This window comes from Hibiscus syriacus, unplaced genomic scaffold (genome assembly GCF_006381635.1).
Source record: "Hibiscus syriacus cultivar Baekdansim isolate YM2019G1 unplaced genomic scaffold, ASM638163v2 tig00111105_pilon, whole genome shotgun sequence".
Lineage (NCBI taxonomy): Eukaryota > Viridiplantae > Streptophyta > Magnoliopsida > Malvales > Malvaceae > Hibiscus > Hibiscus syriacus.
Genome location: NW_024062987.1, coordinates 2,680,961 through 2,706,264, shown reverse-complemented (window position 1 = coordinate 2,706,264; position 25,304 = coordinate 2,680,961). Strand labels below are relative to the sequence as shown.

The window sequence follows — 25,304 nt, the reverse complement described above, 5'->3', positions numbered from 1 at the left end:
TCTCCATCTAAACGCCCCCCAATGTAACCCTCAAATTTAAAAAATAGATCTAATGTGATCTTTTGATCAACGATTTTCATCGTTATCGTTACGGTATTAATATGACACTTCACGATATTGACGTGATAATCCGCGATGACTAGTAACGTGACTGATGATGTGACAAACGAACTAAATTGATTTTTTTCGTTGAGTTCGATTATCAAATTGATTTTTTGAAGTTTACGGAGTTATTTAGATTTTTTAGAAAAAAATAAAAATATTTCTAATTTAAAATATAAAATTATTCAAAAAAATAAATATAAAAATATAAAAAAGTAAAAAGTAAATTAATAAAAATATATTATTATATTTTACTTCGAATTTAACCTGATATTTATTTATATAAGCAAGAACTTTTCCATGCGTTTGAGATTTTTTATTATCTATAATATTTATGTTTTTTAATTTTTCAAGGAATAGGAATTTGGTCTATATAAAATTAAAATGAAATAAAATAAAACTCAAATTAAAATTGACATATATAAACATAACAATATAATTATACTGTTACATAAAATAAAATTGACATTAGAATTCATCTCTAAATTAAATGAACCATTTACCAATAACTTTTTCAATCACTCTGGTTAATATAGATATTTTTAATAATTTAATTTTTATTTTCAATATTTTTATATTTAATTTTCTCAATATTTGCTTAATTTAAATTAAAAATTTAAAATATTTTTTCGGCTAACCACCATAGATTGTCATGTAAGTACCATAATGATCAATTATGGAAACCGTTAATCAAAGGATCGAATTGTGTCTGTTTTCTAAGTTTGAGGACCATATTAGATGTAAAAATACGAGATCCACATTAATTTTTTTTTAAAAGTACCAGAGTCTCACATATTTTTTTACCTTTTAATTTTATATTATGTTATGATTTTACCTGAAAAAGGTTAATAATTAATGTTGGTTCGAACCATGGACCCAAGCAGCATAATTTGCTTCTACAGGCCCATTTCAGTGTGGATTGTTATTAAATTGTTTGGTAAAACGAAAACTTAACTTCTCAAGACTTAAAAGCAAAAAATAAACAACATGAATAAATGAATTGTCGTTTAGTTGATATTTTTGAAGAATATAAATTTCAATGTACTTAACTATATTTTCAAACATTTGAGGACCTAAGCTCATAGTTTTTTTTGGATAAGCAATTTTATTAATATCCAATGGAGAAAGGTACATCAAAACATCCCAATTGAGGTAAAAAGCTATTTACAACATAAATGTTCAGTTTATACCCCAATAATTACATAAATTTACATTAACAAAGTCAGTTCTATTGATGCTTCTATCACTGAGTTTGATTCGAACAAGGTCCTTAATGGTCTTGAGGACTTGATCAGGTGATCTTGATTCTCTTCTGAAGATTCGTCTGTTTCTTTTATCCCAGATCGAGTAAAAGCTCATAGTTGAGGTAACTTAGCTAGTACGGTTAGGGTCCTTGCGGATGCTAATCTTAATGCAGTTTTACCCATTATTTCTATTAAACCAGATGCAACTCAATATTGCTTTGCTGCAAGTTTACACATCTTCGACCTTATTCCTCTAGATAAGCTTAAAACACATACATTTTTTTTAGATGAATATGTGCTATCATTTCAGAGCAAAACCAACACCAAACTTCCATACAAAGACACAGACAGCTAAAACCAACCCTGTACACCATAGCGCCCCTGCAAAAAAATTAAAAGGAAAACCTGCACCCTAAATTCACAAAGAAGCAAAACTATTTATCAGGAAAAACCTGCAAACACAGCCAGGAAATGGAAAAACAAAGCCCTGCAGCAAACAATAAAAGAATGGAAACCAAAACTATGCATCTATGCCCCAAACTTAACAGAGCGAACTACTGCCAGGCCCCCTAGCTTTAACCTTCATACCAAAAAACCTCAATCTCACCAACTCCCTTATTTGTAGGCTAATATCCTCAACAAATGCATACTTGCCTTGAAATATCCTTCGGACCTGCCTTGAAATATCCTTCGGTTACGCTCTTTCTAAATACAGGCCACCACACAATTCCAGGTCAACTTCAGAACAGTCGCGAAAAAAGCCCTCCCTTTCAAATGGTGACAAGCCCAAAGGAGCTCATGCTCCCAATCCATAACCCTCCTACGCAGCTGGCAAATCTGGAGGATACCTTCCCACACTGCCTAGGAAAAACCACAGTCGAAGAACAAATGGTCCCTTGTTTCTTGCTCGCTATAGCAAAGCACACATAGACCATCAACAACCATGCCAAAGGAGATGAATCTGCTTTTAGTAGGCAATCTATCAAGAACCGCCATCCAAGAGAGAACTGACTCTTTGGGGATGTGCCCCGGGTGCCACACAAGCCTATCCCAAGCCACCTTATCACGCCTTACCCTCAACTCGTTACAAATCCCTTGAATAGAAGAGCAAGGACTCCCAAGCAGCCCTTGAATCGACATCACCTTAGGACGAAGCCTCAACAAATTCCTCCACGTCCAATTACAGTTCTGGGGACACAACAACTGTCAAAAGGAATTGTTTTTAATAATATAAGCATGAATCCAATCATGCAAGCTTGAAACCTTCAAATCCTTAAGACCAAGCCCTCCCTCGGATTTGGGAGAACTTGGGACCTACTAACTCTAGCTCCTTTTGTAAGTTTGTCTTCACCCTTTCAATAGAATCTAGAACAAAGTTGATTTACGCGCTTAATGATCATATTAGGAATCATCATTTGAGCACTCCAGAAATTCTCAAAACACATGCATTGTCTGAATTAATACGTTAATTATAACAAGTCAAGTTCATTGTACTTCCATGCATCAAGCTGACCTTTGAAATATATACCTCCATTATTTGAAGACAAAATTATTAAATTACTTCTCATATATTATATTCATATCGTCATAAATACGGCCTTCAAGATCGATTAAGACAACACTGATTAAGCCATCTGAAACAGGGGAAAAATAACTCTTTTTACTCAAAAAAGGAAAATTTCCTTTATACTTTTTATTGGATTATATAAATATACATCGTCTGCCAAATAATAACAAGGAATTGGGACAACATCATGGGATCTAAGCTGTGACGGATGTTTCAACTGCAACCTGACCGGGATAACTGACTTCGGATTTCCGACCAGTTTCCCACAGCTCTGGTATTGCCTGCTTGATGTTGTGAATGCTTTCTAATGCATAATCTGCACCTTTGGGTCTCTGGGAAGTGCCAATCTGTATAAATTTTTAAATCCAACGAGTTAGTTTCATGGTTTTTTTTCGAGGGATTATGTATGCCAAGTAAAACAACAAGGTTTTCAAGGACTTGCCATCACAGTGTTAAGACCAACACATTTTCCGGCCTGGATGTTGCGGACGCTATCCTCGAAGAACAACTGAAACAGCAAAAATCCAATGAAGGAAAAACATTAGTAGACTGCAAAAACGCAATGAGTTTTGTAATGCACAACGGTGAATTTTCGACCGTCTTACTGTTCTCTGAGGGTCGATTTCGGCAATCTTCAGGGCACGCTCTATGGCAGATTCCTGCGGCTTGCAAACGACGGGCGTCTTGGGTAATGTTGCACCATTGTTGGGGTGAGCGAAATGGTCGATTATGTTGAAAATTTGACGGCTTCTAGGAGCATCGGTTGTAGTAGCAGAAGCAGCAGCGGTGGATCCTAAGAACTCGATGTCATCCTCGTCATCCGAAACAATGTTCTTATGAGTAGGATTGAGAGTTTCGAAGCAGATAATCCCTTCAAAACAGTCTTCCAATCCGAGTTTACTAAGGGCTTTAACGGCATGGACTCTGTCTGCATTTGTGAATATCTAAAAACAACATGAGACATCGAGTTCGTTAGGATACAATTAAATAAAAAGGCATGATCAATACTTGCTTGTGCATCAAGTAATCAAACTAACAATTTTTCGAAGAGGCAAAGTCTGCAATAAACTCTTCAATGAAGGATCTGGTTTTAGGTTCTCATATGGAAGTCTTCCATGAACAAAACTATGGTACTCATCGTAGTCAAAGTCATAACCAACAGCCTGCAAAAAAGAGAAAAATATATATTAAATTTATATTTTCCCCCTACTGAAAAGGAAAGGTTTAATGGAAGCAAATCATACCCTGAGGCCAGCCATTGTTGTCCCATAATTCTCATACAAGAGGTTGGACAATTCAACAACTTTCTCTCTTTCTACACCCAGTTTTTCGACCATGTAATCTGCAAAACGATAAATTCAGATTACCATGAAAACTTTATAGTAAAAATGGTAGTAGCCATGCATCATAACTCAAATTCTTCACCTCTAATATTCTTTCCACATTCTCTTGCAAGGCCAGAACTTTTTGGATAAAGGGTATCATCAAGATCTGCAAATTCAACCAAATTGTTAAATATATTTGCAGTTCCAATTGAATTAGTCTAAAATCATCATATTTCTAAAGTAAAGGAGCTTGCTGCTTACCAAACAAAAGGCAATCGTATTTAGGCCTCTGAGTTAGACTGTATCTATTATCGTATTCCATTTTTGAACTTGAACAAATGACCTAAATCAAGCGATGGACAAGACAGACATTGGTTAGCTCACGAGTGGAAAGACCAGAACCACAACTTGAATATCGAGAACATGTATTCCATAATGCAAGCAAAGGCACTTTCAAACGTTAAAAACAAATAAGAAATTGAGATCATTTTCACGAACAAAAATCCAGAAAGCTGAAAGCTTTTTAGAAAAAAGCATGACAAAGAATTGGGTTAAAATGCAAGAAAATTTTGAAGGCCCTGCAATGAATAAGTTATCATACCGGTTTCAAAAACAAGGCAAGCAAATGAATGGAAGAGTCTTTGAAAGGCTATGAAACAGAGAAAGCAGAGAGATTGTAATATTGTTCTCAATGAAGAAGAGTAAGCGAGGGGAGAGGGGGGAGGAGAGCAGAGGCTGAAATGGGCTTTTATAGGCAAAGAAAGATGATTGGCTATTCAAGTTAATCACGTTTAATTAACTTGTGTTGAACAAAATCAATATTGTTTTTTGCTTTATTAAATGTGTATAAGGTAAAAGGAAGCAACCCAAAGGCGAAAATCAAATCCTTGTACTGGAAAAAAGTAAAAGAAACCAGACTTAGCTGTCCTATGGGACTTTCTTAATCTTTACATTTTGTTGTTTTGTTTTTCACGGTCCAAATTTATTCATTTGCTTATTATTACTGCAAAATCCCACAAATTTGCTGCAAATTTGTATGTAATGAGATAAATAAAATTTATTGTAACATCGTAAAATAATTCTTGAAAGTGATATTTAATATTTTTATATTTTAACTTAATATAATTTTTTTTTATTCTACTACACACTTAAGCCTATATAAAAATTTAGTTACTCATATTTAAAATTTTTATTGAATGGATTTAATAATAAAATAGAATGTTGTTTTTTATTAGATTTAAGTTATAGAGGCGGAACATAATATAGTCATGTAACCTCTTAAAATTTTAAAAATTATAATTTAAACCTTTAAAATTAGAAAAAATTATTTTGTCCCCATAAAATTTTTATTAGTTCATATTAATTTTTTAAACTTTTTGAATCTTCTTTATTAAACCCTCCCATATTTTTTTAAAAAAATTTCATTTAGCCTTTTAAAATTTCAAAAAAAAAAATAGTTAGACTCTAATTTTTTGGAAAAAATGGTAATTGAACCCTTTAAAAATTTTTAAATTTTAATTTAAACTTTCAAATTTTTAAAGTTTTAAATTAATCGTTCAAACTCTATTACCAAGTTTCGTCACTGCTGGGATTGAATAATATATATATATATATATATATATTTCAAATGATTTAAAAACAATAATCTCATCATTCTAAAAATAACTAATTGATATCATAAATGTAGACCTATTAATATTATAAAGATAAAAGAATAAATTATATTGTATTAAAACAGACTAATCATATTTTAGTTTTATAAAAGAGACTAAAATCATAATCGGACTATTTTTTAATTATTATTTTCTGTGCTGAGCTGTAGACCAGTTCTTTGGAATTTTATAATGAGTTTGGCACAAAAGATAGGACCGGAAGAGGAAGCTAAGCCAGTTTTTTATTCCACCTGGGTCTAATCTAGAGAATTCCCACAAGTAAGAGCTTCCATTATTTGTTCATTTCATCTCATTTTTTTTTTCCAACTGCCAATCCATATATACACAAATATAAGAATACTATTAATATTTTTTGGTTAAATTGCGGCTTTCGTCCCTTTATTTTATTTTACTCAAGTTAATTTTTATATCACTATTAATATTATGTCTTAATCAAAATCACTAACGTATTCAATTTTTTTTATTTATTAAAAATTTTAAAGCCTGGAACTTATAACTCTTTGTATTATTTATATATAGCTTCTATAAAGGTGTGAACCGAGTGATAATGATCGTAATATTTTCTTATTGTTTTACATGTGTGAACATGGTAGGATTTTCGTGTGCAATTTTTCCAATGATTTTAGTTAAATATTATTTTTCATGTAAAATGTGTTATTTAAATACAATTCCTTCTCCAATATTTAAGAGAAAAATGGAAGATCTTATAGGTGATGTGTACAGATGCATATAATTAATTTAATTAAGGTACATGGGAATGCAATTCATGTGAAATTTACATTAAACATTGCTTGCTTGGCTTCTATCATTGCTTCAACTATAAATTATAGAAATTATAAACTGTGACACCACTTTCTAGAGTGCCTCTATAATTGAAGAGATAGAAGAACACACCACGTCAGCTACTAAAATATTATGGAATATATCGTGGGAATAGAGACCGAAGCATAATTTTGTGTTAGGGGTGAAAACCTAATCTTAAGTTAAAAATTACGAAATTATAGATTTTAAAGGGATGAAAACATATTTTTAATATAAAATACAAAATATATCTAATTTATATAAAAAAATTAAAAAATTTGAAGGGACAATAGCCCTACCTAGATCCATCATTGTGTGGAAGGATTATGATATTAGATTTTATGATTCAAAATTTTAAATTTTAAGATTTAGAATTAAATTTAATAAATATAAAAAATTTGCATTCGAATAATACATTGAATATAAATCATATATAATATTAAAAAATGATTAAATTTCAATAGATTAATTAAAAAAATACTCATTATAGATTTAGAGTTAAATAGTAAAGTTAATACTCCTGTTTGATAAAAATCATACGCACCATTAGTGTTAAAGAAAACGAGTAGATTTTTTTTTTTATGATTCAGCAACTTGCAAATGAAGACGAATTCTTATATGTTTTTATATTGGGAAAATGCTTCCATGAAACGGAATATAAATGATGCATGACAACACTACAAAATGTTTCCTAGTTGAGCTTATCGCAGAAAGGAAGTCCATACAAAATATTACTAAAAAATATGTGTAGATGATATAATAATTGGAATAAATAATTCATGTCGAGATGTGCATATAATTGGAGGTAATGCCGTCGCTGACATAATTGACAACGACTAACCCTAACGTAGCCCAATACAGTAACGTTACAAACAAATCTGTTTTAGTTTAATGTAATAGTAAAGAGAGGGAATTGAGAAAGATAATGTAAGCATAAAATTATTTAGAAATAGAAAAAAAAAGTTAAAATATAATATTATATATAAATGAATAACAATTATGATATAGATGTTTTAAATTATATATGATTTATTGGTATATTAAAATTAATATAAATATAATATATTTTAAGTACTTTTATCTATATCTATTGCATCTATTATATATTAACATGTGATTTTGTGGGATGAGATACTGGATTCCTTAAGTAAAGTCAGGAACTCGAATCTTGACGTTTGCGAATGAAACAAATTGGGTTGGGAGAGTCATCTTTACCTTTGGAGTACTCAATCCGAATTAGTTGATCAATAGATTAGATACCGATGATTATACTGAAATATATATTAACATGAATTTTTTTTTTCAGTATCATAAATCAACCATGAACTAACTAAGTTACATAACTAATAAAAGAAAAATAATATATAAAGAATTTGTTTAATATATTATTAATATAAATACAGAATATGAACATTTATTAGTATATAATGACATAAAATTATTTAATAAATATAATATTACGAGTTAATTACGTACTGATTAAAATACGTAACATTAAGACAATTCTTTTAAGAGCAAAAATAGTCAATAAAGTTAAAAAAGTAAACAAACTTTTGTTATGCTTATTAATTACTTTTATTTTACAATTATCGATAATATTATATTATTTTTCACCCACTAATACGTAAAGCAATAATAAAATATATGGTACGAAGACATAAATGATAAGTTCAAGGTGATTAAGATGTTCAAATGATGGGAAAAGAACAAGGAAATAAATTAATGATTGTTGATGCATAAATAATAAGACGGTTACGTATTTGATAATAAGATTGTTGTGTGGTGGAGGGCTGGTTGTTTTGACACCACCATTTCGAACTCTTTCCCCCTTCAATTATTTTGCCCATTCTCACCTTGTTTGTTAAAAATATAATTTTAATTGTATTTTTTTTTGAATTAATCGCTGGTATCCGATCTATTGACTAACTAATCCAGATCGGGTATTGCAGAAGCGAGGGCGACCCTCCCAATCCAGTTTGCTCCATTCGCAAATGTCAGGATTCAAACCCCTGATCTTGCTTAAGGGACCTAGTGCCTCATCCCATTAGATAAACTTATAATTGTATTTTTAATATCTAGCTTGAACTGTGAATGGAAGCTTTGATTAGGTGGGGTTTGGTTGACCGGGAAAGGGAAAGAATCATATAAAATCTGATTAAATATTCAAATATTTGAAGCAAATAATTTAGTTAAACCAAGCTGGACATAGAAATTCAAGTTCATGGATGCATTTATGTTTCCTTTTCAACTGCGTTGTGGTTATTGGATGATTTATGTAACGAAACTGACTGTTTTTATTCACAAAGTTTTGAAATCATTTTATTGAATGATTGATCTACAATCATACGGTTGTGCCGGTCAAACTATATAATTTTTATTAATCCAAAAATATATTTTCCTCAATGATTGGATCCAAAAGTCTAACTTCAATTCAATTTGATCACGACAATATTCATCTAGACATTGGTAAAATCAAAAGGCAGATATACTGTTTAGTTAAGCTGAATTAATTTCAGGTTAGATTAATCAAAGGGCAGATGTATTATCATTCGATTCGTTGTCATGCAATCAATTATATACCCAGAAGCATATTGGCATCAAACACCTCAAGAAATTTTAGCCGTCTTAGAAATCTCATCTTTTCCCCATTTTATATTTCAAAACAATCTCAGATTTGAAAGTTAATTGATTATAGCATAGTTAATTTCCACTTAAAGGGGGTTTTGGTTTTGGCCTCAAATTTAAAGCGGGGGGGGGGGGGGAATCTTCATGCCGGACAGTGCTGCCACGTTCACCAAATTGGATTCTTTGAGCAATGTTGTATATTTGGCATTCTATTGTCTTGTATATTAAAAATGTTAATTACCTTAATTAAACAAAACTTGTAATGAAAAGTACTTACTTTTCGAACACATCGTTTAGGGTATCGAGCTAGATTATGATGGAGTTTTCTATAATTGATTGGGGTGATAAATTATTAGTCTTGCTGGATAGCAATGACATTTCGCTTTCCATCAAGGACGCCATTAGTTTGTTGATTTATGGTAAAGCCTAAAGCAACACTCGAATGTGGTCCACTTTCACATGTCCTGCTAGCCATCAATTTTTACCCGAACTCGAACACGGAATGATCCAGACCTAAAATGATTCGAATGAAATGACCCGAATTCAAGTGTCAAACACAAATAACAAAACATAAATGAGCCGAACCCAAAATAATTCAAACTTTGAATTGGTCCAGGCCTACTCAGAAACTTACATGTCTTACCCTATAAATCCCATCACGAAGGGAGTTCTATCAGAAGTTATGAACCTAAACTCCTAAGTTCAGTGACAACGACACTTTCCACGGCCTTGGTTTATAACATCGATTCAGTACCTCAGCCTTAAAGAAAGAGTTTCTGCCAACCTCGGCCTACTTGACACTAAATAAACCGAACTCAATCTACTTGTCACAATCGAAATGGCTTAATAATCAAGCATATGCAACAAGAACTAATGAAACCTTCGGCTAAATGAATAAAATCTGCATAATCAAACAAAACATATAGAAATGCGATTGCATGGGACTGTGCATGAAATCACATGCTGTACTGTTGCATGCATTCTAGAGTACTTGCTTAACGATCAAACATATTCATCCCTTCACATGATTCTGAACATATTCCGAAACAAACAGCAAAAAAACGACAAAATGATTAACACGAAAAAGATAAAAATTGCATGGAAAACTATGAAAAGGAGCAATCAGAATAGCTGCATAATACCATATTTTATTACTATCAAATAATATATACAACCAAACTTGAGTTGACTTGAAGATACAAAGGGAAAAGGCAAAGGTAGAGTTACCTCAAAATAATACCAAGAGCAAGCCAAGTTTTACATTTCGACTTTAATGTCATTCAAACCACATTACTACGAACAGAAGAGATGTTCATATTTAAATACTCACCCCTAGAGCATAAGCGTGGAAAAATACTGATCAAATCCTTGATCAATGGTCAGTTTTATTTTGGTTTCCGGGGCTTCTGCAGTAAAGTATATATGAAGGAAACCCAAATTAAATAGACCGCATGGTCAGATTGTATAAGGAATGTATATGTATTTTCAAAGTCTTAGGAACTACCTTGGTTGATGCTCCATCGTCCGGATGAAGGAACATAAACGTTTGGATTTGCCCCGTCGGAGTTAATAATTTCTTCAATTTCCTTACCTTGGTATTGCTCTATGGTATAAATTCCATATCCCAAGTAGATGTAATCTATATCGTCTCCATACTCGGCGAGCGTCTCCTAAAGACTCTCAGCTAGTCTGGCCCTGCAGTTTCAATCTTATCACCAGGAGAAGATAGTACATCTTTTCCGACACTGCTTGATGCAACAGTTGTACCATCGGAATGGGAACCTCAGGAGCTGGATCCCCAATCGGGTGACGAGGAAGAAACATTGTTGCATAGCAAATACTTGTCATCGGCATGCATAGACATTGCGGTGTCCGAATCTTCAGCAAAGCTGTTGCTATCTTTTGCAGACTCAATTTCAGATACATCATAGTCATTCCCTCCCTTTCCTTTGAAAATGCAGGGACTTAACCCTTCTATTTTTGTGACACTGCCTAAGGTAGGAGGAGGCTTCAACGACAAGCTTTGCTTCCAACATTGATGTTTCGGTAACGGCAAGCCCAAATGCTCAGCCTCTAATTTCCTTTTCTTGTTTAGGTCGACATCGATGAGTGAATTGTCAAGAAAGCTGAAAATGAAAATAGAAATAGGAATAAGAAGTCGGCACGTACCCTACATAGAAGATCGATTTTCTTTCTCATTTGCTAACCAAAAGCTAAAACATAGAAAAATATCCGAGACGCCGTAGCTATTGATTACTTTTTGCCTCATTAAAGATTCAAACCAGATCAACAAGTTAAAGTACCTGAAGTCCAGTAGAGTAAACTAATAAATGATTAACACAAGCAGAAATAATACCATCCAAGAGTTAACAGTTTTTTCCCTCTTCATTATATTATAGAAATAGTCAACTGTTACCTCAAAACATATATCAAGAATAAACCTCCCAATTCTGATCCGATCGCAAAACCAAACAATCCGAATCCAAAAGTAAACCCGAAATGACCTGACCTGGAAAAACTAGCTCAAACCCGATCTAATCCAAAACCAATCCGACCCGCCTAACCGATAAACTAAAAGGGTAAAAGCGAAGAGAAGCCATGGCTGGTAAATGTCAGTTGCAAAGCTAAATAACCAACAATATATCAAACTGTTAACTGACACCCAGAAATCATAACTTCCATAACCAAACCCCCTCTTGATTTAGTAAGTTGTTAGCTTATTCACTAACAAAAAGAAAACATGCTGTGATATCAAAACAAAGATCCCGTGATTTGAAAGAAAATTAACTATCAATTGGTACATGGCAATCAAATATAGGCAAGAAAATTAGAGGCACAGAAACCGAACCTCTTAATCTGAGACGGCTTGGGTTTTTTATTATCTATTTCCATTTTCTGACAGCACCGCCGGCAAAATCTTCGTTTCTCAGGTGAGGATGAAGAGGAGAACGATATCCGATATTTAAATAATATTCGCCATTTTCATACAGTTTAAAATTTCATCGGTTCTCGGTGGTTGAGCGTGGGAAACATTGTCTAATCATGTTTTGACACGTTTTTATCGTTCTTTACATCGTCGAAGGAGCGAGTGAGCTGTAACTCAGATAAGGACCATGCTGAGGCCACGTGAGTTTTTCGGAGGTGGCGCGATATTCAGTATTAAATTGACCACTATCCACAAATATTACTATTTATATTACATATTAGCTTAAACTATCTATTTGATCACTTGTGTTTTAATTTTGTCAAAATTTGATCATTAAAATTAAAAAATTATGTTTCAATCACTTAATTTATTAATATTTTTATAATTTGATCACTAAATTATCAGTTCCTTTTAGTTTGGTGCTTAGGTGCAAGATTTTTGTTCAAGGGATCTTTGGCTTGAGCTTCCCTTCATGTATTACATATTTTCTTAAAAGGGTCTTTGGCTTGAGCTTCCCTTCATGCGTTACATATTTTATTTACTTTTTAATTAATAAGGTGATATTATGTGCTATCATTTTATTGGCTGATATTAATTTTTAATAAAAATATTAATGCGATCTTATTAGATGATATTAATTTATTAAATAAAAATTTTCTAAAGTTAATGATTTTATTTTTTAAACAAAAATATAACGTCAGCAAATAAGTATATTTAGATGCATCAATTCAACAACAAACATTGATTAGTCAACTAATTATTTCTATCAAATAAATATAAAGTAATGAAACCCGGATCAGCCAAGATGGCAACGGCGTAATTAAACACAAACATGAGGGCAACAGCGGTATAAACGAGGGTGTTAATGATACCAGGGGAGGTCATTAGACCGAACCAGCGGTCAATGAACACGAAGACCGTACAAAAGTAAACGAAAGCGATGATGGAAACGACTACGGCTACGGGGAAGGAAAAGCTGGACCCTACCCTCATGGTTTAGATGCTTACAATATAATGTTCGAATAAGTGGGGGATGCGCCGGCGTGAAAAACGTCGGCGATTACGCTGCTGCTGATAGGTGATCTTTTTTTTTTCTTTGGGAAAAAAAGTTATGTTTTGCGGAGAAAAGTTGACGCTATTAATTTGGAGGATTGTCTCTGTTGGGAAACAATTGTTGTATTATGATTTTGCTTTAATATATCAATTGCCCATAAACTTTAGAATTATTCTCGATATGGTACCTATGGCTGATGGCATTTATTTTCTTGATCATTTTGATACCTGAATTTAACCATTATTCTCATAATGTTACGCAATTTTTCAAAAATCATTTAAATATCTAAACTTAAAAACTGTTCTTAATTTATTATATATTGCCTTTCAAAAGTATATGTAGTTAAGCATGGGTACCACCTTGAAAACAATTATCAAGTGTAAATGTCAAAGCAGTCAAAAAAAATACCAAATTAAGGGTTCAATCAGTCTATTAAGTCTATAATTTTATATATCTAAAAGTGTAGATGGTGCCGTGCCGGTTTTCTTTCCCCCAATGCCCTTTTGGTCTTATTATTTTCAGATTGAGCTTACTAATCAAACTGATAAAAAAAATCGACTAAATTGAATTGAGAAATAAGGGTAAACTACACAAATTGTCACTAGTGTTTGATAAATTTTTTGCTTTCTTCACTAAAGTTTTAAAAATAATAAATTGATCACTAACGTTATCGATTTGTTACAAATATGTCACTCGTCATTAACAATTGTTACTGCAGTAACAAAATACTAATGTGGCATGTTAAACTAGCTGACTTAGTATGTTTAACCGACATTTTGATTTTTTTTCTCCTCCTCCTGCTAATCATGGTTGTTGTTCATCATCAACCTCTATTTTTGGGTAAATCTTCTTTCACTCCTCTGCATTCATGTTGTCTTATCATATGATCTAACCTTATTGATAAATTTTAGGGTAAATTACCTGTTTAGTACCTAAAGTTTCATTTTTGGTACGTTTTAGTATCTGAACTTTCAATTTTTTATAAAATTATACCTAACGTTTAATTTTTGTTTCATTTTAATACCCCACCGTTAAAAACTTAATGGCAGAGTTGGCATGACATTTTTTATTATATTTTTAAAAAATATTTTAAACTACTTATGATACAATACATACAATTTTTAAAATAAAATAATATTGATTTTATAAAATGTATAAATAATTATTTAATTTTTTTATTTTAAATTAAAATGAGAAATCATTTATTTTAATTTAATATTTTTATATGTTAAATAATAATTTTGGTATGTATTAATTAATTCTTAATCTTATTTAGTGATTAAATACTTGAATATTTTCTGAGATATTCTAAGTTGGAATCATAGATCTAACACATTTATTTCATTTTATAATGATAGTTTGGTATAAGTTAAATATATAAATTTGGCATTTAGAATCGATGACCTGGGCCAGCTCAGACAGTTGAGCTCCCCATTTTCCTCCTAGGAGACCCAGGTTCGATCCATAGTGAGTACACCTTTAGGAGTTTATTTCATAATTTTGTTTCTAATAAGGTGGTGACACGTCACTGTAAATAAGGTTCGATCCATAGTGAGTACTCCTTTAGGAGTTTAATTCATAATTTTGTTTCTAATAAGGTGGTGACATGTCACTGTTAAAAATTTATTTACATAGTTGATGTGGCATTTTTATTATTTAAATTATTATTTAATTAATTTATTCAACTAATAAGGTGATGACGTTTTTAACAGCTGCTATTAAAATAAAACAAAAATTAAATATTATGTATGATTTTGTAAAAATTAAAAGTTTATATACTAAAACGTACAAAACACATAATTTACCTTAAATTTTATACATTTGAAGTCGCTTTCTTTCCGGGGTTCATTATGAAGTAGAATTTTTTTTCCACCAAGTACACAGTTATTTTCCATTCTAATTTCCTCTAATAATCTCCCGCGAAAAAAGCTAGAAAAAGAATAAAAAAAAATATAAAATAGTTTAATTTAAAAGAAGTTGCTGGAATTGTCCCTTCGGGAAGCTATGATTAGGAAATGGAGAGAAAATATACTTTATGTTAATTACTGAATAGACACATAATACTACTATGAAAGTGTAAACCTAATTCTGAATTGCCCCATGTCTTTAGAACTTATTAACTATGAATTGCTCTCATCGTGCCACTTAATTGAATGTATTGAATGTTGTTCTTCCTATGATTTACAAAGTCTCCGAGTGAAACCCAAATCCCATTCTCCCTCCTTTTTATTTTTGTTTTGGCTCAATCGAGATTGCAATTTGAGCAAAGGATAACCAGAAAAGATTGCAGGTTGTAAGATTCAAATGCAAACATGCTAAATGTTACCACTAGATATGGATCAAGAACACTCTAGAGCTTCATTTGATGAAACGTACAACTTGGAACAATGGATAAACAGAAAAGATTGCAGATGTTAAGATTCAAATGCAAACATGCTAAATGTTACCACTAGATATGGATCAAGAACACTATGGAGCTTTGTTTTAAGATAAGTCAAACGATCGGCCAAACATGTTGATTCCACTAGTTTAATGTGCCACGTTAGCATTTAGTTAATGCAGAGTGACCGATTTGTAACAAATCGATAATATTAGTAACCGATTTGTTACTTTTAAAACTTCAGTGAGAAAAACAAAAACTTACTCGAACATTAGTGATCATTTATATCGTTTACCCTAAAATTAATCCGATTAATTGACATTTTACACACCCGTACAAATTTTAAGAATGGGAGAGTTCGGGTTTGCTACTTCATTCGGTTTGTATTTCTTTTGTGGAAATTGCATATTTATCTTGAATTTATGAATCATTAACCTTTTTGTTACTCCATAGGCTGAGCTAGCAATTTGACAAGGTCACTATCAGCACATACATCTCCAACTGCTGCAACTATTGTCATAATGACAGTGAAGAGGATGCTTGATCTTGGAAGCCCTAACACATAACCTAATGCAAATACCAAATTCAACCTCCTTATGGTATCTACCATCTCTGCAATTGACCCTACAGTCACTAAACCCTACATTTCATTCTACAACTCATGCCGATATGGGCTAAATTGCAAGTGTGATGCTACTCACAGCAAAAGCCAATCAATTCAATGGCCTCAAAATTGGATCTGCACATCACACACTAGCCGCATTTCCATTACAACGCTTGGTAAAAATATCACAGCAACAAACCAGTGTGTCAACAACACCAACAATAAGCACAACAATCATAACATGCATGATAGAGACACTTTAACTAGCCTTCCACAATTCAAGGAAAATACTATACACAGAAGACAGTACATTCAAAGCATATAGAAGGAATGAAGATGTAATGGAAAGTGCTGGAAATGTAATAGGCAATAGTAAATTATATATGCTCCATAAAACATTCCACCATGTTCCGTCTTTTAAGTTTAGTAATATCTGCTTTGTAAAATTTTGTACAACGATGAAGTTCTTGATTGCAATTTTTGGTTGCCTTTCTCCTACATAAACTCTGTAAGATAAAACAAAATCATGCATCATAGGCATACTGATTTTTACCTTTCAAAACTCCCATATTGACTGAAGAAGTCGATGTCTGATTGGAAGAAGTCGATGTCTGATTGGGAGAAGAAAGAACAAATCTTGCACAACAAGAACAGAGTATTACAGGGTAAAAGGAAATTATACTAAGAGAAGAAGCAGCCCTTTCCATAAAATGAAACTAAAAACCAATTTCTAAGGCAGAGTGTTCTTCAAGATAACAAGTAATTTCACTAATTAAAGAATTCGTGTCAAAAGAGGGAACAAGGGAAAACAAAGGACAGTAGGAAACCCTCATTGCATCAGTGTGACTGATGACAGTTAACTAAGAAGGTACTTTCGAAGCTGTCCAACCAACAAATCCATTAGACTTGTACATGTGTCTCTATCCACGACTACAATAATGATCAAGGTCCTACTGGTGCAATATGACATTTAAGCTCAATCATGAATAATTGATTGGAAAATTAAAATTTTAGAATCCATCATATGGTTAGGTAATTCAAACAAAAACCCAAAACCAACTAGTACATCAGTTGTTGCGTGCGGATTGGCTTCCACTCAAGTAAAACCTAAAAGAAACAATGTCAACAACTCGACAATTTGTATTAAGGATTGCAAATAAACAGCAAAATCCCTGATAGCAAATTACATAGAAGAAAGAAGCGAGGGAATGAATTATCACAGCAGCTTACTAATTGAACAAATTTAGGTCAGAACCACTAAACGATCATTCTAACTAACCACAAAAACTTCTTTTTCCACTTGTTCCTCGTTGATGCACATATCAATTCATGAAAGCCTCTTTCTCTTTCAATAGAATCTAAGCTCGAGTAGTTCTTCATTCCTTCGCCAAAAGTGTCAGTATTTACATCGAGTAAAATCATACAATCTACACACATTCCCTTCCTTCTTGAAAATTGCCACATTATAATATCAGATAAAAAGAAAACAGATTAGCCTAAAAATGAACAAAGAATCCATTGTCCAACCATTCAATCCTCGAAATTTCAATTGCTCTCTCTCCTAGATGACCTCCCAAAGACTGAACTTGTTCTGCTTATCCTCGTAAACCCAGAATCTGAACCTGAACGAGATGAGGAGCTCCTAAACCTCCCAAAAAATGAAACAAAACCCCGAAAAACTCGCCTCAATCCTCCACTTTCTTATGATCTTCTCCCACTTGGCGCCCATGAAATCCTTCTAAGAGCACCTGCTGCATTATTAAACCCACCAACCATCCATCTCAGTGAAAACTACTGGAAACTCTCTCTCCACAGCTCTCCTCCCACCGGGAAACCTCCCCACAGCAAACCCACCACCCGGTAACCTCCATATTGTTAATCCCACGGCTGCTTCATTTTCACTTACATTGTTTCCATTACTTTCCCTTGGCAACTCATGGCGGCAAACTGGACAATAGTTCTGAATCGAAAGCCAGGGTAAAATACAATCCGAATGGTAAATATGCTTACAAGGCATTTCCCGAGCTTCACAATCTAGTTCGAACTGCTCTTTACAAACTGCACAGTGGGATTCCCTGCTTGCATGTCCGCCACTAATCTTAACCACCGGCATTGATTCAATCACCGCTTTGGAAGCAGGCGGTCGCTCAAAACGGCCAACTCCGTTTACTTCTAATTGAGATAACTGATCAAGAAGCCGATCAAAACCCGAACCCATTAAAAACTCAGACATGCTAGCGGGTAAGGGACTAAGACCCGACCCTGACCCATCATCATAATAAAGCTCAAAATTGGTATTTCCTCTTTCAGGAACTACGCTGTCGTATTCGGAGGTAGGCCCACGGAGAACAACGACGGGATTGAAAGGGGATCGATCGCCAGCGTTCCTTCGAACTTGGCGGAAAGGAGGAGTTCCAGTAGGACTGGGGCCGAGACCTGGGCTGGGCGTCTCAGAGTGCATAGTGGAGGCGGGGAAACGGTGGTGAATTGGAGAACGGGAAGGAGTTTTGAATTCTTCGATGAATCCGCTGCCGCAATCGGGGCAAAGGATCGAATCTTGGGGGGATCGGACCCGGATCTGGATGAACCGGTTACATCTGTAGCACCAATAGGGTGATCTAATCGATTCCATCGAAAGGTAAACGACTAAAACACCTGAAGAAATCAAAATTGGAGAAATCGGGAAAATTTTAAACCCTAGGATTTGAGTCTGAGCTTAGAAAGAAGAAAAGAAAAATGGGGAAATGTGAGAGAAATTAAAAAATGGAAAGGGAAGGGAAGCGCGCGTGGTGTTTAATTTAGAGTGGATTATGCGCTTTAAATTGGAAATTTCACCCCTGTTGCCCCATCTTGTTGCTCATTGGTCCCTTTATTTATTTAGTTTGTTTTGATACATTAATTATTACTATTAATATTTAAAAAAAAATTTGGTACACTTGAACAAAGCAGTAAACTAGTGTCTCAGCTGGTGCTCCTCGTCCTTATCCGCTCCCAACAACGCCTGAATTTCAGGTGGAGGCAACTTTAGAATAACGAAATCATCTCCTTGTAGAAGTGCGAGATTCGCAAGTTTATCGGCGCATTTGTTTCCTTCACGGCAGATGTGCCGAACTTCAACCACCCATCCTTCCTTAAGGATGTCTAAACAATCATTTACCAAATCAGTTTCAGAGGCGTCAACCATTTTGTCTCCATTAAAGAGGTCCACAATCCATTTTGCATCCATCTCTAGGATTAGGTTTCTAAACCCTAGACTTTTCGCTAACAAGAGACCCTGTCGAGCCCCCCAAATTTCAGCGAGCGAGTTATTAACCCTCCCTAGTCTAAGCATGAATCCCGCTTTCCAGTCCCCATTGCTATCTCAGATCAGACCACCTGCAGCCACCAGGCCAAAATTCATTTTATACACACCATCAGTATTTAGAATCCAACCCCCTTCAGGAGGTTTTTTTCCATTTAACCCAACAAGGATCATTAAACATCCTACTATGTGAGTTTAACAGAGCTTTATCTACATCCATTGCAAGCCGTTTGGCATAGGTAATCACTTGAGAGGAATCCATTGATGTTTCTTTAAAGATCATTTCATTCCCGCTCTTCCACAGTCCCCAAATAGTAGCCATGAACAAAGGTCCCTATTCTAATCCATCGAGCCCGACTTTCTTAGAAAGACAGTTTGATTTCAGCCAATTCTTGAAATCCATCGAAGTGAATCGGCTATCCTGTTCCGTAGCATTTAATTCTTCCCAAACAAATTTAGCAATGTTACACCTTCGGAAAATATGATCGGTTGATTCTGTTACATTTCGACAACTTTTTCAGTCCGCATACTGTGTCATGTTCTTCCTGCACCTAACCTCATTTGTGTTAAGTTTGTCTAAGTATGACAACCAAATAAAGAACCTGATTCGTTCGGTGGTTTTAGTTTTCCATACCCACTCAAGAATTTTCCCCATGTTGACCACCCATCTCCATATTAGAAATTGAGTGGTAAGCTGAACTCACCGTAAATTGCCCATCCTTGGAGAAGCCCAAAGTAATTTCATCTCGTTCATGCGGATCGGTTAGGACTGGAATCGAAACTCTTTGGATTTCCCTCCTTGTTTCTTCAGAGATTTGATACTGGATTTCTCAGATATTCCAAGTTCTATCTTCATTAATATATCTGGCCACCTCTTCATTTCTGCTTGGATTGTCCATTAAAGGATATGAAATTTTCAGTGGTTCTTTTCCTAACCACCACTCCTGCCAGAATTTTGCTTGAATACCTGATTTTATCTGCCATTTTCTCCCTTGTTTAATTAAGTTCCGAGTTCGTAGTAAGCCCCTCCAAGTGGAAGAGTTGTTTCCACTTGATTCTACCTCCAAAAATTCCTTATTTTTAAGATACTTCTCGGTAAACACTTTACACCAGAGATTTTCTTGTCTAGTGAGGAGTTTCCAACTGTTCTTTGTCATAAGAGCGATGTTTATTAATCTTGCTTTACGAATTCCTAATCCTCCCATCTTTTTTGATCGAGAAACTTTATCCCAGCTAACCAGATGATTATGAGCATACACTGTGTCTCCTCCCCACAAAAAAATTACAATTTAGGCTATCCAGCTTTTTACAGACCGAAATAGGAAGCACATATGTCTGCATCGTGTGTAATGGCACAGCACTGGAGACGGATTGAATAAGTGTTCTTCTACCCACCATGGATAGAACTCTTCCTTTCCAGCCTGTCAGTCTTTTAATGATTTTCTCAATGAGAGGACCATAGGTTCCTGAATTAACCCTTTTGTGGATGATAGGAACTCCCAAGTAAGTTCCCAAGTTATCCGTAAGAGGGATGCCACACAAATTACTTAAGTAATGAGCTGTGTTAGAGTTAATATTTGGGGAGATAAATAATTTTGATTTCAGAAGATTTACCTCAACTCCAACTGCACGGCTAAATTCATTTAGGCAACTTCTCATGTTTTGCATTTGATTTGAATCTGCTTCTGTAAACAGTAAGAGATCGTCCGCAAAGAATAAATGGCTTAATTTAATTCCACCCTTCGAGCTCTTAAACGGTTTCCATGTACCCCTTTCTTCTTTCTCCATGATAATGTGGGAAAGTCTTTCCATAACTAATATGAACAAGTACGGTGATAGCGGATCGCCTTGATGTAGACCTTGCTTTGGATTCAAACTCTCGGTGATTTCCCCATTCCACAACGGTTCAATTGTACAGGAAGTAATGCAGAACATTATAGTCTCAACCAAACTCTCAGGAAAATTAAAGTCTTGGAGGGTTTTCTTAAGAAATTCCAGCTAACATTATCAAAGGCTTTCTGAAGGTCTATTTTAGCAATCACTGCACCCTTCCTTCCTTTGAGTTTCATCATCGAATGAACTGCTTCCTGGACGATCAAAATATTATCCGAGGTACTTCTACCTTTAAGGAAACTGTTCTGATAAGGACCTATCAACCTTTGCAGCATAGGACACAACCGACGGGCAATGATTTTGGAGAAGATTTTGTATGATGTGTTCAGTAAGCTGATTGGCCGAAATTGAGTGATATTATCTGCTGCAACAATTTTCGGTATAAGCACCAGGAACGTTCTTAATATTTTCCCCTCCATTTTCCTCGATTCCAAGGTCTTATTCACAAAATCAAGAAGAGTATTTCTAACAGTCTCCCAATTTTGTTTATAAAAGATTGGTTGAATGACGTCCGGACCCGGGGCTTTAAGACCTTTCATGGAAAACAAAGTTTCTTTCACTTCCTCCATAGTGACTTGCTTCGTTAGCTCGATTTTTTCTTCTTCCATCAATCTTGGTATGAAGCTATCGTAATCTCTAGACAATTGTATGTATTCTTTCCCAGCAAACAACTCCTTGTAATAATTGTAAACATGTTGATAAAGGTCTTGTTTTCCCGTAACCCAAACATTCTCAATGTACAGGCCAACTATTTTATTAAATTTGCGCCTTATCATCGTAGTTAGATGAAAGAACTTTGTGTTCCTTTCGCCTTTCATAATCCAGTCCAGTCTTGATTTCTGAAGCCAAAAGATTTCCTCCTGCTCCAACACTTGTTGATAGTCAGCTTCCAGGATATTCTCCAATTCCTGAAGGTAATTCGAATGAAAATAATTTGTGGATCTCTGGATGCCTTGAAGTTGTTTCATCAGAATTTTCTTACGTTTGAATATGTTCCCAAAAGTACTCTCCTTCCATTCTATAAGAGCTCTCTTAGTCTCTTCCACCGCATCCACAAGAGAATTTTTCTTTTTATCCCATACTGAACTAAAAATCCTGTTAAAATCATCATGCATCATCCAAGCTGCTTCGAATCTAAATGGTCGTTTCTCTTTATCGACTGGCAGTTCCAAATCCGTGTTAACCAGAATCGGGTTATGGTCAGAATACGTTCTAGTTAAGGTAACCACTCTTAAATTAGGAAAACAATCAACCAACTCAATATTGTGCAGTAACCTGTCGAGCCTTTCCTGAAGAGTGACTCTTCCCTGGGAGTGTCTAGTCCATGTAAACTTACTACCAACATAGCCAGCATCCATTAGATTGCACATATTCCAGCGTTCGTGAAACTTGATGATACGGTCCATGCAATCGAAGTTGCTGCCAACACGTTCATCAAGTGAAGTAAAATCATTAAAATCACCCACAATCATCCAAGGCAGATCAACGCTTGTAGAATAATCGTAGATATTATCCCATGCTTCGTCCTTTTTGGTTGAATGAGGTTGGATATAAACAGTGGAGAGCAACCATCTTTTATCGTTCTCTTGAATTTCACAATGGATAACCTGATCTGTTTGGTACCTAATGGAAACCTTTTGCGAGCTAGAAATCCAGAGTAAGATCAAACCTCCCCGGAAACCTTGAGAGGGGACCTCATAGTGGTTGTCGAAATTCAATTTTTCTGTAATACAGGGCCAATACCTTTTTTAGCTTTTGTTTCAAGGAGACAAATAATGGTTGGGTTTTCATCCCGAATCAACCCTCTACAATGCCTGATAAAATTTTAGTTACCTACTCCACGACAATTCCAAGAAATAAACTTCATTGGGGGGATTATAAATTATATTATCCTCAACGACCATCTTCTCATTTGTAATAACTACTTCTTCTGGTCCAATTGATTCGATTTCCATTTCCCGATCCTCCAGATTTTCTGATCTAATAGTAACATTTTCAACCTCCATTGATGGATTCACCTGATTATCCAATCTTTTTCCAGTCGCTACTATCAGTTCCATAGCAAAACTTTGACTATTTTCCCAACGATTCTTACCCCTTTTATTACTACACTGGTTGTCTCTCTTAACAAAGAGCTTGGGAGATTGAAAATTACCTTTGGTTTTCCTAGAGGACCCATCGTATGAGCTGTCTGCCGGAATATTGTCTTTTGCTCTGCTGTTACCTTCTTCGCTTCGGTTAGATTTTATGTCATTTGATGTCATTTCAAACTTATTTGAAGTTTCATTTACCTCTTGTTTACGGCTATGTTCCTCCTTTCCCTTACATATCTCATCCTCATCCATAATGTTCAACCCATCAAATCTGTTATTCTGTCGTGGCTTAATTATTCTGCTACTTTGATTTCTCTGATTACTTCTAATACCACGTGTTCTCCTTTGAACTAGCATCCATGGACCATATCTGTCCTTAGTTAATTCTTTCTCTTCTTGTTGAATTTTCTCCTGTTCCTCAACTTCCTGCCTACCTTGATGTTCTGACACTTGTGGTTCCATGTTGGCCTCTCTATTCATTGGAGCTTCTTTCTGATTTACAAAAAAATCAGAAACTCTATGACCCACAACACCACACTTGAAGCAAATAGAGTGCAAGCCCTCATATTCAATATTGTTTACCTTATTTCCTATACGAACTTTAGACAACATGGGAGAGTCTAGGTCAATTTTCTACGCATATTCTAGCAAATCGTCCTCTTGTTGACCAAGCTGTATGGTAGTCAATCTTAAGTGGTTTGCCAACAAGCTTACCCAGATTACACAAGACACTTTCCTCAAAGTACTCGATAGGGAGCCCAGGAATGTGAATCCAAACTTCCGTAGAAGGAATACTTGCTGTCGCTGCCACAAAATTGGGACGCCATCTCTGCACCGTGATGTAGTGATCCATGATCTTCCAAGGACCTTCCATGAAGACCTTAGCTCTATCCAGCATATTTTGAAATTTAATTGCATAAAACCCATATCTAAGATCAATGCAATCAAACTCACCTTCCAATTTCCACAGATTTGTTATCCTACTGATTAGGGTTTTATATGCCACTGTTTTACCCAAAATCTTGATAATGAGTGCCTTTCTCCATGGTTTCCTCAATTTTTCTTTTAATTCTTGAGGAATCCTGATTGTCGGAATGTCATCCCCTTCAGGAGCTACTTCATCGTCTGAATCCTCATCTTCAACTTCCGTCGAGAATTGGAAATTTCTGGGAAGAAAAGTAGGGCTTATCACTGCATCTTTCCATGATCTTTTTGGCACCCCCTCTTCTAAAACACCATCACCTTCCGTTGGTCGGATTCTTTTATAATTTCTTTCCGTTTTATCTTCCCCTTCCACCACCTTGGTCACGTTAGTGACCGGCGGAGACGCTTCCTGCATGGGACCAAAACGGTGAGAGGAGGATACTTTAGGGTTTTACTCAACTTTTTATTAATATTTTAAATCATACTTATTATTATATTTTATTTCTCTTATCATTAAAAAATAATGAAAATATTAAGGTAACTTTTTTAAAATGAATTAATGTCATTCACATGCCATAACATATCCTAAAAATATGTCAGCAAATGCTCATGCCATTGACATAGAAAAGTCTGAAGAAAATAACCCAAGAAATGTGGTCCCCATAATCTTATTTATTCAGAATCGCATCGCCTAAGCATTGAATGGCCCAAAAGCCATAAGAGGAAGTTCGAATTGTTCAAATATTATGGAATATGTGGTATGAAAAACCCTTGTTTTTCCAAAGAAAAGTC

At 34.5% G+C, this 25,304-nt stretch overlaps 2 protein-coding genes and 1 pseudogene across 2 annotated transcripts; all 3 read right to left on the bottom strand.

Moving 5' to 3' along the window:
* Positions 1-3,009: 3,009 nt before the first annotated feature.
* On the bottom strand, positions 3,010-4,948 carry LOC120153853. The gene is made up of 8 exons (XM_039165724.1): positions 4,840-4,948; positions 4,500-4,581; positions 4,339-4,404; positions 4,158-4,255; positions 3,951-4,076; positions 3,519-3,857; positions 3,356-3,421; positions 3,010-3,260 (listed from the first exon to the last, which is right to left on the bottom strand). Exons 2-8 carry the CDS (start codon positions 4,558-4,560, stop codon positions 3,108-3,110), a joined length of 909 nt encoding a protein of 302 aa, XP_039021655.1. The 5' UTR covers positions 4,561-4,581; positions 4,840-4,948; the 3' UTR covers positions 3,010-3,107.
* A 5,509-nt stretch (positions 4,949-10,457) lies between these two features.
* LOC120153719 lies at positions 10,458-12,267 on the bottom strand (annotated as a pseudogene).
* A 5,114-nt stretch (positions 12,268-17,381) lies between these two features.
* Positions 17,382-19,061, bottom strand: LOC120153855 (E3 ubiquitin-protein ligase RDUF2-like). The gene is given in 2 exon segments (XM_039165726.1): positions 17,382-18,074; positions 18,076-19,061. Coding segments are annotated over 2 exon segments (930 nt in total). The 5' UTR covers positions 18,934-19,061; the 3' UTR covers positions 17,382-18,002.
* Positions 19,062-25,304: the final 6,243 nt, after the last annotated feature.